The sequence below is a fragment of the Anopheles cruzii genome, chromosome 2, assembly GCF_943734635.1.
Source record: "Anopheles cruzii chromosome 2, idAnoCruzAS_RS32_06, whole genome shotgun sequence".
NCBI classification, from domain to species: domain Eukaryota; kingdom Metazoa; phylum Arthropoda; class Insecta; order Diptera; family Culicidae; genus Anopheles; species Anopheles cruzii.
Window position 1 is genome coordinate 50,537,744 of NC_069144.1, and position 14,818 is coordinate 50,552,561.

General features: G+C 45.9%; 1 protein-coding gene across 1 annotated transcript in view; it reads right to left on the reverse strand.

The window, feature by feature from the left end:
- The window catches only part of LOC128267922 (segmentation protein cap'n'collar), a 35,302-nt gene extending 20,563 nt beyond the window's left edge, over positions 1-14,739 (reverse strand). The window contains exons 1-3 of the mRNA XM_053004875.1: positions 13,741-14,739; positions 11,582-11,779; positions 11,362-11,455 (exon numbers count right to left, since the gene is read on the reverse strand). Coding sequence (XP_052860835.1) covers positions 11,362-11,455; positions 11,582-11,779; positions 13,741-14,739 — 1,291 coding nt within the window. The remainder of the gene's footprint in view (positions 1-11,361; positions 11,456-11,581; positions 11,780-13,740) is intronic.
- Positions 14,740-14,818: the final 79 nt, after the last annotated feature.

Here is a 14,818-nt window from a genome sequence, read left to right on the forward strand (position 1 = left end):
CTCAGTCCCAATCCCCTCGGCGTGCGCTGGTAGATATTATTGTTTTGCGTCATGCGCCTAACCAACCTCCGGCCGACCGATGGTCTTGACCGGCAAAAGTGCACGATAAACCAATATTCACGCACACACACACACACGCACACCCATCGCACAGCGCGGTCTTACCTTGGCGTCCTCTTCCTCTTTGGGCCGCGAAAACTTGGGCTTCTTCTCAAAACGCTTTGATCGTTTTTCAAATTATTGAACAAATTGAATTGGAGAATTGGGTTGCGCGCTGGTCAATTTGGTAATCTTTTCATTAGATTTCAGTTTCATTTTCCGCCGGCCGCGGCCGAGGCGAGACGGGTCCGCTGGGGCTCCCCGCACAGCATTTTCGTGCGCGAGTCAAGAGCCGGCGCGTCCGGTGCGGGCAAGAAAACGAGAAGTGCTTGAACGAAAGTAAAATCTGGCTCTCAAAAGTGTGGGGGGCCGCGGCGGAACCAGGAATCCGAACGTGGAAACATTTTGCATCGGTTTATTGTTGGGGAGTTCCGGCGGAGAACGAATGAAACCCAAAGTGTTGCGCCTGAAGCGCGCCTTTTTGGTGCCAAATTTTTCCAGGTGAACACGAAAGCAAATCGCATTCTTTTGCATTAATTTTCACCAGTTCTCTACAATCGATCGACCGTCGTTTCCAAAACTGCAGCGGCCAAAGGCCCATACATGGAAAACGTAGACTGTGTGCTTTGTGAGCTCTATGAAAAGCTTATCGAGCATTGAAAAAATAGGTTCCACAAATACCTAGCTTCCAGTTTTTTGGCAACCCAGCCCGAAGAAAAAGGAATGCTCCGACCGTGCTTTGGTACCTACGTGCGGCAGACTGTCAGAAAAATATGACTAATGGTCCCGGTGCCTTCACGGCGACAGTTCAATAACTGCGGCATTTGAATAAGAAAATTTTGATTAATGATTCACACCAACCCGCCAGCCAACCATCCATCCAGCCAGGCTCTCTCTCTCTCTCTCTGTCCCTCAAACACACACGGAGGCCACTCCTTGGGCAGGGTCTGCCCGGGGTCTGAGCATACGGGGGGGTCTCGAACGGAATAAAGGACCTTTTCCCACTGGCTGAAATTATTTCTATTATATTTTTAATATTGAGAATAAATGAGAAGCAGCAATCTGCTGCAGAAACATAATTAATGAAACTAACGCACTCTACACACGCTCCCGGCATGAAGTATAAAAAGGTGGCCTTTACGGAGCGCAGCTTCTCCGTACCGTATTTCGATTCCTTTTTCCACTGTTAGTAATAAATAATGGGCCACCATTTTACTCCAGGGAATAGAGATGTTTCTCGATCGGAACAATCGGTGTGTGTGCGTGGAAAAATGGCCGTGAGCTGCCCGCTCAATACTGCGTCAGCTGCAGAGTCAATTCAAAGGTCTCCTCTGGAAGACAAATTTATTTACGGCGAGCAGCCAAACGGCAATTCAACGGCAGCGATCCCTGGATTTTATTTTGAAAGGACACTGCAGGGACGGTTGCTGCTCTACTGAACTTTGCTCCGTACCGTTGGTGAGATTATTGTTGTGCATTTCACAGGCCAATCAGGGGAACTTGAACGGCCATCGTTGTTTCTTTTACATTGTTTTCAACTCTGCGGATAACATAATGATTTGTTTCCGGAGCACCTTTTTTATGTTTCAGATTTATTAGATTGTTAAACAAACTATCACAATCAGATATTTTGGGGTTGATTTAGCCGAAAGGAAAATGCGAGCGTTCAGTGGTTTCAATTTGTTCTGTGGCATTGGAGTGTTCAGTGGCAATTGAAGCTTGCAGTGCCATGTTTAGCGTAGGACAACAGTAGCTACTTTAAGTGTAATGATAAATGCTGTTTTATTATAGTTAAGACGAAGGTTTGTCGAAGGAACTGTCTTCATGTCTTCAGCTTCAGAGAGAGTTTCTCTGAGTTCTTACGATTGATTGATATTTCTCCTGGATATTCCTCTCTTGCAATTAGATCTTTAACTAGTTAAGGAAAAATGAATGCAACAAAAAAAATAAGAAAATGGATGCAAATGAACATGCATTGTTTTGAACTTAATCTTTTGCATTCCAGATTAGTGCTCTGTTATGATTTTTGAATTGGCAAATTGGCGCTTTCCGCATTTGGGACGCGATTGGGAGCTGACGAAGAGCCACCTGGTGCTGTGAAGCCAATGGTGCCACCAATTTTGAGTCATACAATTCTCATTCCTTAAAACATCAATGGATTGAACAAGTTAAGAGCATCTGATAAAGATAAAACAGAGGTTCTTTACCTGAACCAATTATTTTTTGAGTGATGCTGTTGAACATATCAACATATGATAAAACATTTTTTTAACATCAACAGTATAGCTTTGAAGTTTGGCAACTCTAAATAAGCCTCTAAAAATGATACTACAAAATTACGTTCTGACGGACCAAAGAATGGTTCCTCTTGAATCCGGAAATGGCGAAAATAGTTGTAATAAACTCCAATAGTTCCAAAAGATCAAAACATTTTCATAACAAAAAGCAACAGGGACAACACGTACCTTCTTCCGCTGTTTTGATAGGCCTTTTATATGCCTGTTTTGATGTTACCTTTTCACAGGTGCTGACGATACAAATAGCTTAAGACGCTGTATGGCAGAAAAACAACACTCTACATATTTTGTTGTAAATCTTAGAACATCGGGAACTCGGTCGTCGTTATGACTCTATGATATTTTTGTTTTGTTTGACTTTTTGGCCCACAACACAACAGTCGGCAGAGCTTACTGCTTCTAGCGGACAGAAATCAACCAAAGGATTGGTAGAATTTTCACTTTCTCACAACAACACTCTGCCCTCTGACTAGGATCGGTTCACTGGAGGATAGCACACTGGGAAATGGCCTGCCGTTCGTCATTCGCTTAACATTAACGTCTACCACTCATGCACCTTAGAACTGAAACAGCACACAGTTTTACTAATTTTGTGACTTTAACCTGTACGTTTTGCTCTCGCTATCACCTCGAAAGGCCCGCGTGATGGTACTACACCGCATCCGAATCACAATTGGTTTTCTTCAATCCACTTGACACTTTCGTCGTGTCTTCCAACCACTTTTTCAAACATAAATCGTGGCGTACTTTCTGGCCCATCATTTTAAGCCACTAAAACACCAACCAGAAGGAGCCCTCTGGCACCTGTGTTTCATCACTCGATCAGCTCGATCGTAAGGATACTCGCGCTGCATTACTGCCGTGTCAGTAATTTTCGCTTCGAACTGCACAATAGCGATTTTTGGTTATAAAATTTTCCTTGCCACACCTGTGTGGGTCAGTAGTGGGCTTTTTAGGCGCCCCTACGCAGGGACACAAACGTTCTCTGGCCGCTCGGTCGAACAACCGCTTCCGCCTTAGAAATTCGCCATCTTTTTTGGCCCCAAAACCGCGTCTCTCAACGACACAAACTGCGACAAGCGGCTCAGCACAGCGCGCACCGACCAAACAAACCACACAATATAAATCACCATGTAATAATGACTCGAGGAAAAATGTTCTCTCCACAAAGATGCCCGTGTCTCGGCACAATCGGGCCGCTCGATTATGGTTGTGTTGAGCAGGGTGGCACCAGTAAACATAAAAAACATGGGAAGAATCAGAAAGAAAAACCGCTCCGCCGCTTACAATACACTCTTGGCCGGCTCCTCGGACGATCATCACTGTTGGCGAATCCGAACATATCCGAACGGACGGACGGACGGGCGCGTCCTATTCGTTCGTCACCCAGCCGTGGCCCTTTTCTTTGTGTTTGTGCGTGTGCATGTGCGTGTGTTTGTGTGTGGGTCGGATAGAGACTATGGCGATATTATTCGGCCCACATACATATTATCCCCAGAGGTTGAGGCTTAAACTAAGGAAGCTTTCTGTGTGCCCTGGTCTGGCCCCTGCGCGACTCCTCATATGTATGGTTGGGAGCATGTGCGTGTGTGTGTTTGTGTGTGTGTGCAACGCACTCTGGCCATCCCATAAAAGTAAGCCGCGTAGTGCTCTCGCGTTTTCCCTTATATTACATTCTTAACAAAAGCGTGCCGACCTCCCTTCGGGGTCCACCCGGCCAAGTACATATTCTGTGGCCCTGTCGTGTGCAGCAATAACATCGCGCGCTTTGCAACATTAATCATGTGAGGTAAATAAAGGACCGCGGCACAACATAGTGATCGAGCCGACAGAGTGACAGCACACAGCCATAGTAGTATGCCATATTTGATCACACACAGCCAGCAGCTGCACATCGCGCAGAAGGCGTGGCTTTCAATCAATTTCTCTCCCTCTCTCTGTCCATCATTCTCTCTCACTCGCTCTTTCTCACCGTTTGCTGTGTTTTCTTTGCGAACCTTTTCCTAGTTTCTTTATTCGCCCGATCGCTAAACAGGAATTGGTAGTGTACACTCTATACACACGCTTACCTTGCCGTCATACACACACACTATGAAGCCAACACTTCCCTTAATTGCATTCTATTCGGCCGCACCGAGTTCAGAGCCGTTTACAGCGAGCGCGCGCATTCCCTTCTATGGCGGGAGCGGCAGAAGAGCAGAGGGCTTACGGGTCGGCCGATACGACGGCTATGGAGGCGGCGGAAGGATACGTTTTGATTGCCTTCGATCCGTGGACACCCCACGGCCGCCCCGGTGCCGTCTGAGATTGAGCGCGTCGTAGGATCCATCTCCGGCGCCCATTGGCTCCCGCCGTCACGTACGGAGCGGTTATTAACGAAAAATCCATGGGGGATTTTTGTTTCGATTGTTAATGCGTTCTCGTTCTCCGTGTGACGAATCGTGCCATAATCACCCTGGGGCCGGCTGTCCTCGAATTGCCTTTCCGCACACTAGAACTAATGAAGTCTTTGCCTCTGGTAAGCCCGGCACAGCTCGGAAGTGCTTCTAATGGAAGCATTTGAACGCATTTTATGTTAAGTATCATAAAAAACACGAAACAATAAATCGTTCTCTTCAGTTACACCAACAAAGCAATAAACTTAGAAATTGCATTACAAAACAAACGCTTTTATGTTCACTTAAGGATAATGTCAAACAGCAAATATTGGCCCGGAGACCCGGAAGCCTCAGGAAAAGATCACACTTCAGCCCGTTCTAGTTATTTAAATTTGAGAGGAACACTCTGGGCCACTCATTGACACAAGTAGCAAACACGAACATGCTTGAGTGGAGGCGAAATTCTGACCGAAGAAGACCGGCGCGGCCACACCGGGGTGTGTCTTTCACAATTCGCCCCACAAAAGTAGCTGGATCATCAAACTTTTATGCACCACAATGGTGACGAAGTAAAAAAATTCGTTTGTCATACGAATGTTGCACTTTCTTTCGGAAGGTTAGGTTTGTTGGCAATGAATAATTAAAAAACCCGGCTATGCATTCCGGCATCTCGTACCATGTTGAATACTCCGAATAGAGACGCCGCCGAACTGTTTTGAATACTTTGTACAGAAAAAATGTACAGAAAAGTTGATAAAAAGTAGTAAAACCTTCAATACGGCAACGTGTGGATGGAGCCTAATTGAATCCCTTTACAGAATAAGAAACTTAGGTCCAGAACTGATTGATATAAGATTCTTATCATGGGATTATCGTACTCTTATTTACTGAGGAAAGTTATTAAACTGCAATAATAGAGATGTTTGTATGTGTTGGATCGGCCGTATTTATCACCAATTGAGGTTTTTGAATTAAAGTTGCACTGTTAGAATTCGAACAGACGCCCTTGGCATTAAAAAGGCGATAAATCGTTGTAATGTACAAGAATGCAGCTACGGATGAACCATCAATAGTTGCTTGATGAACCTTTTATATCATTTCACATTTTAAAATACTAGTTTAGTGCATTCAATAGCAAGATAAACAACCAAACGAAAACTACTTTAAAAAACTGCAACGAAGATGAAAAAACGGGTCTTTCAGGCTGCAAGATTTTCGGTTAATGTTGGTACATTTCGAGAACATGCCTATAAACAAGTAAGACAAATAAAATAAAATATCAAAGGTAAATTTCCACCGTAATAAACAATGTACAATAAGTCAACCACTCATTCCGGAACACGATTCCATGGTTTGCTCTGCGAATGTCATGTTGTTCGCAAAGTAACACAATCTAACAACGCAATTTGTTGCTACAACTCTTGTGGGGCCTTTGTTTAAAAAATAAATGACGTAATACACTTTATCCTTTCGTAAAACGTTCGAAATTACATTACAAAGTCACACCATGTGGAAAGTAATCGAAATTTCCATTGAAACACATTTTCCCATGGCTTTCACATCTCGGCCACACAAAAGGAGGTCCCATCATGGTGGCTTCGCACAAGTACCGCCTCTAAGCGTATGTGCTCCTCTTGCGGCGGCGACGCGTTTTGCGACATGCGCAATAAAGAAGGCATTTTCTTTTTCCTGGCCCTTCGGTACATGGCATGTGCAATTTTTCATTCCCTCTTTTTCCAACGCATATTTATTCTTCGCTTCGCACACTTTGCTGGGCGATTCAATGTAACTTTATGCTTTGTTCGCTATCATCATTACGGGCTGTGTGTTACTAGGAAATAGGCTATTTGATTTTCTTTTGATGAAAAATTAATGCTCACGACGCAAATAAATGACGGCAAATATGTAGAAAACAAATACGAAAATTCTACCCAATAAGGCTCATTTTTATCCGTCACCAAAAAGTTTCGCTTTGGTTCAGAAAGTTTACAGTTTAATAAGGTCAAGTGACACAAAACTAATTTCTATGTTAATTTCACGATTGAGTTGTTGGTCGTAATTGGTTGTTTTCGTCAAACAACCATTTGAATGTTCAAAAATATCTCTTTTGTGGCACAATGCTTTAAGCTGCGAACATATAATCTGTATCAAAGAAGATTTGGCTTTCAAATTGGCTAAATCTGTCATCTGTATTTAAGAATGCTTATCACCTAGCAAGAATGTACCGGTTATGATCGATAATTAACTCTCTCAATAATCTCAAACTGAATAACAATCCTACACACTAGAGCATTACTGCAGCTACTCCGTATAATCTCGTTTCATGCTTTGAAATGTTTGAAGACATGTTTCAACCAGTCATGTCATGGCGAACAATCTTCTTATTTGCCTTACGTTCATACAGCATTTTCGGTCACTAGTGTGGAGTTTAGAGTGTCCCTATTACGTATTTTCAGTTTAGAAATCTTATTAGCATTTACTTCTCGTTTCTGCTCAGTAGACGTCATTACGGTGTACATATTTTGTGATAAGTAATCTATGTTTGAGGTTCCATTGCTTCATACATCCACGTTTCGATTAGTAACTTTAATGTTGAAGTCATTACGTATTAAATACAAACCTCCAAATGAGATGTTGTCAATAAATATCATTTTATATTGTATAATTTTTACATGTCGTCACTCTCCTTAGAAACGTCCTATTTTTATTTCTAAATTATTATTTCCCATGACAACTTTTCTGGGAGACCATTTTTGCCAAAGTTTAGAATGGAAACGACATTAAATTCATTCGATTCAATATAGATATTTCTGAATGGACTCTGAAACCCTCTTCGTTTTGAATGCTTCCAGCACAAAAGAAAGCCCAGAGATTGGTGCACAATTTACATAAAACCGTAAAAGCAAATGGCGAAAGTAAGTTATCACCGTTTCGGTCCTCCGCACGTAGCTATCTGGCAACGTCCATGACTGAGAAGAAACGATACATTTAAATTTCTACAATGAAAACGACCTGCAGCCTTTTTCGGAGGTTTTACAAGCAAAGCAGACACTCTGGAAGGATCATCCCTGACCAGTCGGTGTCCAGCAATGTCGTGGTCGCAAACAATCCCAATAATAGTTTTGTTCGTTGTCCTGCATTTTCGCAGGAAGAGAGGAAAAGTATTCACTTTTCCCGGTCCCGGCCAATGGAACGACCCGAAAAGGCACAAAAATTCATCGATCCATACACAAACAGCTCCATACGCAAGCAAACATGAGCGAGACCGAGTGGCCAGCGCCTGCCACCCCACGTCAAAACCGTGACTCTGTCCGTGTTCATTTATTTTCGCTTCCCTCGCTCCCCCGTAGCATTCCTGGTTTCTTGAGAAATGGCCGACGACGTCAATGCCAGGCCAATGTGCCGGGCGGCGGCAAGGGCGCACTGAAACCGCACCAGCTTATCGCGGCCGACAGCAACATCCTAAACGAACCCGTGGCGTGGCCGCCGCCGTCGTTGCGATGGTTGTGGTTGCTTCGTCGGTGGCTAGAACGAGCACTGGGCCGCCAGCGCGCAGTTCTCCGTTTTCCCCCCATTGACGTCCTTTTTACTGATTGATGATACCGCGAAACAAAGCCACGCTTTCCATTTACTGCTCACTTTCTTCTCCCTCGGTCTCTCGGCCGCCCGACCGAGGTTCTCGGGCTCGCCCGTCGCCCGTTTCCGCCCGCCGCTGCTGCTCTCAGATAATACCCCGCAAGATGATACATTTAATAATACTCGCATGCTATTTTCTTTTTTCTTCGCGTTTCTCCCACGCGCGCTTGCCGTCTCTGTCTCCGGCTGGCCGGGCCGGGGGGCCATGGTTTGTTTTCCTCTCTTTTTCCCACTCAAAGCACACAAAGCACCTTTTCTCCGCGGACTATTATAACGTTTGGGGCCCGCACTTCTCTAGCTGGCGACGACTGTGGCCAATATTCCGTCCATGAAACCAAGCGTGTTACAGGATCCGTGTTGATAAGTTTATGGAACCGGGTCCTAAGCGGCCTTGGGGGAAAACTCAAGGTTTTCGTAGGCCTGGCGTTGGATTAATCAAAGATTACGGACACTTTTCGCGGCTTCTTTCTTACTCCGGTTTTAATTCCCCGTCAGTACGGTAACAAAATTCCGTAAAATATGAACCACGAGGAAAAGGTTCAAGAAAAACTTTTCAATTCACACGCGTGGTTGGGTTTCTTTCGGGGCCAGAGGGTATGGACCAGCAAAAAAAAGAGGGAAAATACATCCAACCCGCGCGTCCCGCATACCACATGGTTGGCGACGGGTCTGTGCGCCTTCGGATCAACGTCGTGTTGGCCGTCGCCGTCCCGCGTGCTGGTAGTTAGTTGCAAGCAGCGAAGCGAATACGCAGCGAAGCCCTAACTGCGCCCGTCCCCCGGCAGAGCAACCCGGAGGGAGGATGAAAAATGAACGCGAAATGAACTTGCAGTTTCCACCGAAAAATAATGGAAAGCCGAATTATATATCTCTTTTATTGCTCCACATACATAAACTACGTGCCCTGCCGGCAACGGGCGACGGCGACGACGACGCCGCGGGAAGGAATTAACGAACACTGCGCGCGGCCATATATGAGCCGGTGTGCTTGTGTGTATGTGTGTGCGCTTGCCGCGACATCCAACGCGCGGCCTCTACTTAATATGGCCGCCCGGCCGGGTGATGGGCCTCGAATGGGTGTACACAATTCAGCGGCAATCAACGATCCCTTTTATTCGAGAATAGCCATCGCACTGTGTCGTCGCCGTCGTCGGTTTGCCGGGTTTCTCGCGTTCCTTCATTTTTCATTGCATTTTTTACAGCCTGACGCACAAATGATCAGGCCGCACACAGGTACATTAAGCCAATGCCAACAGCAGATGGAATAATATCATACCGCTGCGCGCCACCACAATGGACACCGCACCGTTTGGGGACGCGCATAAACGCTCCGAGGTGCCCCACGGTGCGATGTTCGGAATTGGAAAAGCCGCTGGAAGCCAAAGCGGCATTTCGCCGCGATGGCCGCAAAGCTTCCTCCTACTCTTGGTCGAAACGTATTAGATATACGGTACAGCAGATAAAGTGCGACCGAATCAAGATTGGTGAAAAAGATGGAAAAATGTGTGATATACTTTCACACAATAGTAATTTAGCCATTAATCATGACTAAAAGCCTAGCAGAGAAGTGTTTGTCTGTTTGGCACACGCGTAAGCAGGGAGCGTTGATAACGGGCTTTTATAAACTTAGGGAATATATTTAATGTATGTAAATCTATATATATAAAAATGGTTGTTTGTCTGTCTGTACCGCATTTTCTCCAAAACTACTGAACCAATCCGCATGAAATTTTGCACAGCGTAGTTTTGTGACCCCGGATTGTGAATAGGAAAGTTTGACCCTCCCACGCCTCCGGGGAGGGGGGGCTCCCATACAAACGTAACGTACCGTAACGCCCATACGTTACGTCCAAACGTTTCAAACAAATCGAACCAAACTCGGCAGGCGGGAGTTTTGGGGAAGGGGAAATGTTCTGGTGAATGTTTGAAACCCCTCCCCTCTTTGCAAAGACCCTTTTTGTAAAGAGGGGAGGGGTTTAAAGGGAGAGGGGCATTAACCCATACAAAATCTGGGTTAATGTCAGCAAAGCTCGGATAATTTTCAAGCAATTTCAGCCAAACTCAGGTGGTGCGAGTTTTGACATGTATGCAACGGGAAGCCGATCGGATACGTCACCGGGAAACGGAGGAGTAACGGGAGGCGGGAAGGGAAATTGAACGGATACGTCACCGGGAAGCCCGATCGTTTGAAAAGTATGAGTAACGGGAAGCGAAAAGCGAAGCTGTTCGGATACCCCACCAAGAAGTCCTCTAAAACGCCTCCCAATCGAGAAATAAGGATGAAATGAGGCGCAGCGACGCGCGCCGGGATCCGCTAGTATCGTATAAATAAACAGGTAACCGTTCAACAGCAGTAAACATAAAAGAGAAATACAATCCACACGTAAACAATTTAATTTTGATACTTATTTCCTACCATAAATTATATAATGATATAAAACATGATACGGTTTATACTTAAATCATATGTTCTAGCAAATATGACCATAAATGGACGGAAGTGGCAAAAGATTTGCTAAATAGGATAAATCCCCAATAATTGTGTATACCAAGATTAATAATCAATGACGACACGGTGATACTTGCGTTCTGTTGTTACAAAAACCCGAACTTTGGCCCGTCTCGGCATATCGGTATCGTTTAACCGCCTTTCATAGTGAGTTATTGTTTGCTGGGCACTAGGTGCGCGTAAGCTTAGTAATAAATAATTAATTACCAGCATACCCCGTGGCACTGTTAACCAACTCAAGTTAAGCTAGCGCGATGAGGTATTCATTTCACAACCATGCCCGGGGCATAAACAAACATAGCCGCTCCATTCTCAACCATGAGTCAACAGGCCATCGGCCGGCCGGTGGTTCATTGATTCAATATATAGTTAATGAACTTAATCGAGAAAGCCATTGTGCTGATGTTAATGATACCATTTTTGCCACCCAAAAAGGCCTTACCCGTTTCCGTGTCAATCGTGTACGATAATCCAGCCCAGGGGTCAGCCAGGCTGCTGTCATCCGCGACATCGCGTTGCTTTTCTCCATCGATGTTCTGTGCCAGACATTGGGAAAAGGGTATTAAATAACCTGCCGACTTGTTACACGAAAATGGCCACCCTATTGGCAATTGGCACCCTCAGAAACGCATGCATGTGCCACGTGCGCTACGCGTACGTACCTTGTCATTTTTTATCTCGAGCAAGGCTTTCAGCTTCTCCAAATCGTCATCACTGTCGGGTTTGATGCTAGCAGCGGCCCCATCGGCAATCGACGAGTGTGCCGTGTCTCTGCCGTTGGCTGTGCTGATGGCGGCATTCGTCAGGGTAAATCCAAGATCGACATCTTGTTTCCAGAGCACTTCGATTAGATCCATTTCCTAAAACAAACGAAAGGTACCACAACACATCATTAGCGCTCGCGGATCGAGGATTTCGAGCAGGACGACGTCGTCGGATCGGTTTCTTCAATTCGATGCGTAGCGCGTAAGTCACCGGTAGTTAAAAGAACCTTTTTGATATGTTTCATCGTTTTTTGGTGTTGTTCCGGAGCACCACACTCTCACTCGGTATACTAAAAAAACCAAAACACGGAAGTAGTGTCGAGCAGTAGTAAAACTGCAGCCGTTCAACGTAGCCTTTCCACTTACGGGCGCTGCCTACCCGACCAACAGATTCTTTGCGCCTTGACTGAGGCGAGCAGTGAAGCACTCTTCAACACCTGCCTTGCGCGGTCAGTTTATCTAAACCCTTCCGTACAACTGATAATGGCGTTATCGCGTAGCGTGAGTGGTGAGATAGCGAACAAAAATTAGATAAACCGCGGTAAAGACGTTGGCATGGCACGGTATGTCCCGTTGTGCCCCCTTTTACCCGTCTATGGCAAAATAGGGGGACACTGCGAAGCAATGAAACACAATAGCGCTACCCAGCCTGGCCATCGAAACGACTTGTACAAATCTTTTGCACAATTCGCTTATGAACATTTAAAGATTAGAAATATACCCGATATTTTCCAGGATCGATCAGTAATGTATCGCACTCGATTGCGCAATCGGTATTAGTTTTATTTGAACCATATTCTTTTACCTTGCAATTGTCTCCGCCAATTGGCTTAATTGGAAGTGGAAACACACAAATTTTGTTAGCTAGCGACGGTGTGACAAACGATTACAGAAGGAAACGATTACAGGTTTTTGATTTAATTGATATTAATATATAGATCTAAAACCCAACTTCGACTCGACAGCTTAATCAAGGCTACAGGCTACAGGACTTGAATCGTTTCCTACGAAAATAATGTAAAAGAAATAATAAAATACACCAAAACGAAAAGGGGTCCTGTAAGGACTTAGTGTCCGTTTAGAAATGTATCAATAAATTGTATTGAGCCTCGAAGGACCGACCGGAAACCGGCGAATGTACAAATATGTTCCAACGGAGCTTCAGTCTCCCATTACAAACTTTTTAGTACTCATTTAGTACAAAAGCTTTCCACGATTTCCGCCAGGTGGCGGTAGTGTAGCCTCGCGCCACAATTTTCGATTCAAAAAATTCGTTTATCGCTCGAATACGTTGATTGGCGACGAAGTTGACGCGAAATTGTATTTCACGTTTTTAAGATCATCCAGCACGTTTGCGTGATCGTGCTGCGTTTTAACAAACTGTTTGTTGACAAGCGTGTGCGTCTCGGCACTGAATCGCGCACTCTTGCTTTCACACACTCCGGCACCACGCACCCGTTCTGGGGCCACCTTGTTTGTGCCTCCCTGTTGCCATATAAATAAGTCTGCCACACACAACACTGCACATCCGAACGTTCGTTATTTTCGTTTCGCATCTCTGAGGTCATTCCGTTTTCGGAGTTTATTCGAGCACTCGAAACAAAGAAGCGCAACCCCGCAGTAAAAGCCGGCCTGCCCCGTGCACTCGGATGGCAATAAAAGAGAATACCAAGCTTGTGTATTCCTTGAAAAAACTGCATCCCCCGTAAACGCCGCACGCACTCTCCGCGGCGCCATTCGTCAGATGCCGCGCCAACGTAAGGTCAGCGAATTTTATTCGGGACAATCTTTGTCTGTTTACACTTTTTCCCCCACCGGCGATATACGAGGGAGCAGACGGGTGCGACCTCCAAGGGCGGCACACATGGCGGTGTCCTACCATATTTCAACTAGCTGAAACACATCCCGCCTACTGCGGGGTTTGACCGCAATTGACCGTGCGAACGTGTGCCGGCCGATTCCTTTGTGATTGTATCGACCCAATGGCGTCACAATATGATGAACGCAGAATTTGGCCATTTGGTTGGTTTGAAAATATTGTTTTTTGCATAATTTACCTCTTGCGTTAGGTCTTGCGCTGGGCCACCGTTTGGCAGGGGGCTTTTTGGTTCACTTTTATCGGACGAAGGGCAACATTTCTCCTCATCTTCACTGTCCAAATCTGTGCTCACTAAGTGTTTCTGCTGCGTATTCGCGCGATCGCTGCGATTGAACGCAGCCGGAGGATCCTTAATAGCACCCTGTTCCTGTTCGCCATGATCGTGTCGCCGATGCGTTTGATTGACCGCAGCGCCAACCATTCGCGTTGCATCGGATGTTGTCGAGGAACTGGTTGTGGCGGCGGCGGCCTCTTCTGGGTCCTCCTTTTTCATGAACTCATTCGCCGAGTTCATTAACGACCGGGCCCTGAGTATGGTATCTTCGATATCGTGCACCACCGCTCCGGGGTCGAATTTCGCAGTCGGATTCTCCAGCAAGATTGTATCGTAATCGCTCAAATCTGCCATATTCTGCTCTATCACCGAAGTGCTTTCTACGAACAGATCGCCGTTGAGGAAAATGTCTTCAGCATCAACATCGAAATTTGTTAGCACATTGGCCAACACAGGTGAAACGGTGACATTGTGAGCGTTAGGCATCGTCGTCCCGCCTCCCGCTGGCAGTGGAGACGGTGGCCTTTCTTCGACAATTGTTCCACCGCCTCCCCCTCCTCCTCCGACACCGCCACTGCCGGTAGATGATGTGGTATCCTCGGCTGCCTGAATGTTCAGCAGGTACGTTTGCAAGCCACGGTAATTGGGCTCGATAAAGGGCTGCTCGAAGCGTGACAGATCTTCGATGATCGGTGGCAGAAACTTCCGGCTCACGTACGATCGGTTCGAGTAAAGCGGCGCGGCCAGCGGTTCCAATTGCCAGTCGCCATCGCCGACGCCGGCAAGCCGACCACCGGCACTCCAGTGCAGATCGAGGTAGTTTTCGGGATCAACCCGTAGCAAGCTTAGCGTGAGCACCAGCGTCAGCAGGTGCTCGGTAAACATCTTCTTTGTTGTCAACATGATGGCCGGTCCCTAATGTTGCCACATGCATCGGACCACACGGTCCCCAGATTTATTTTCTTCGTCTGTCGTTGTTGCG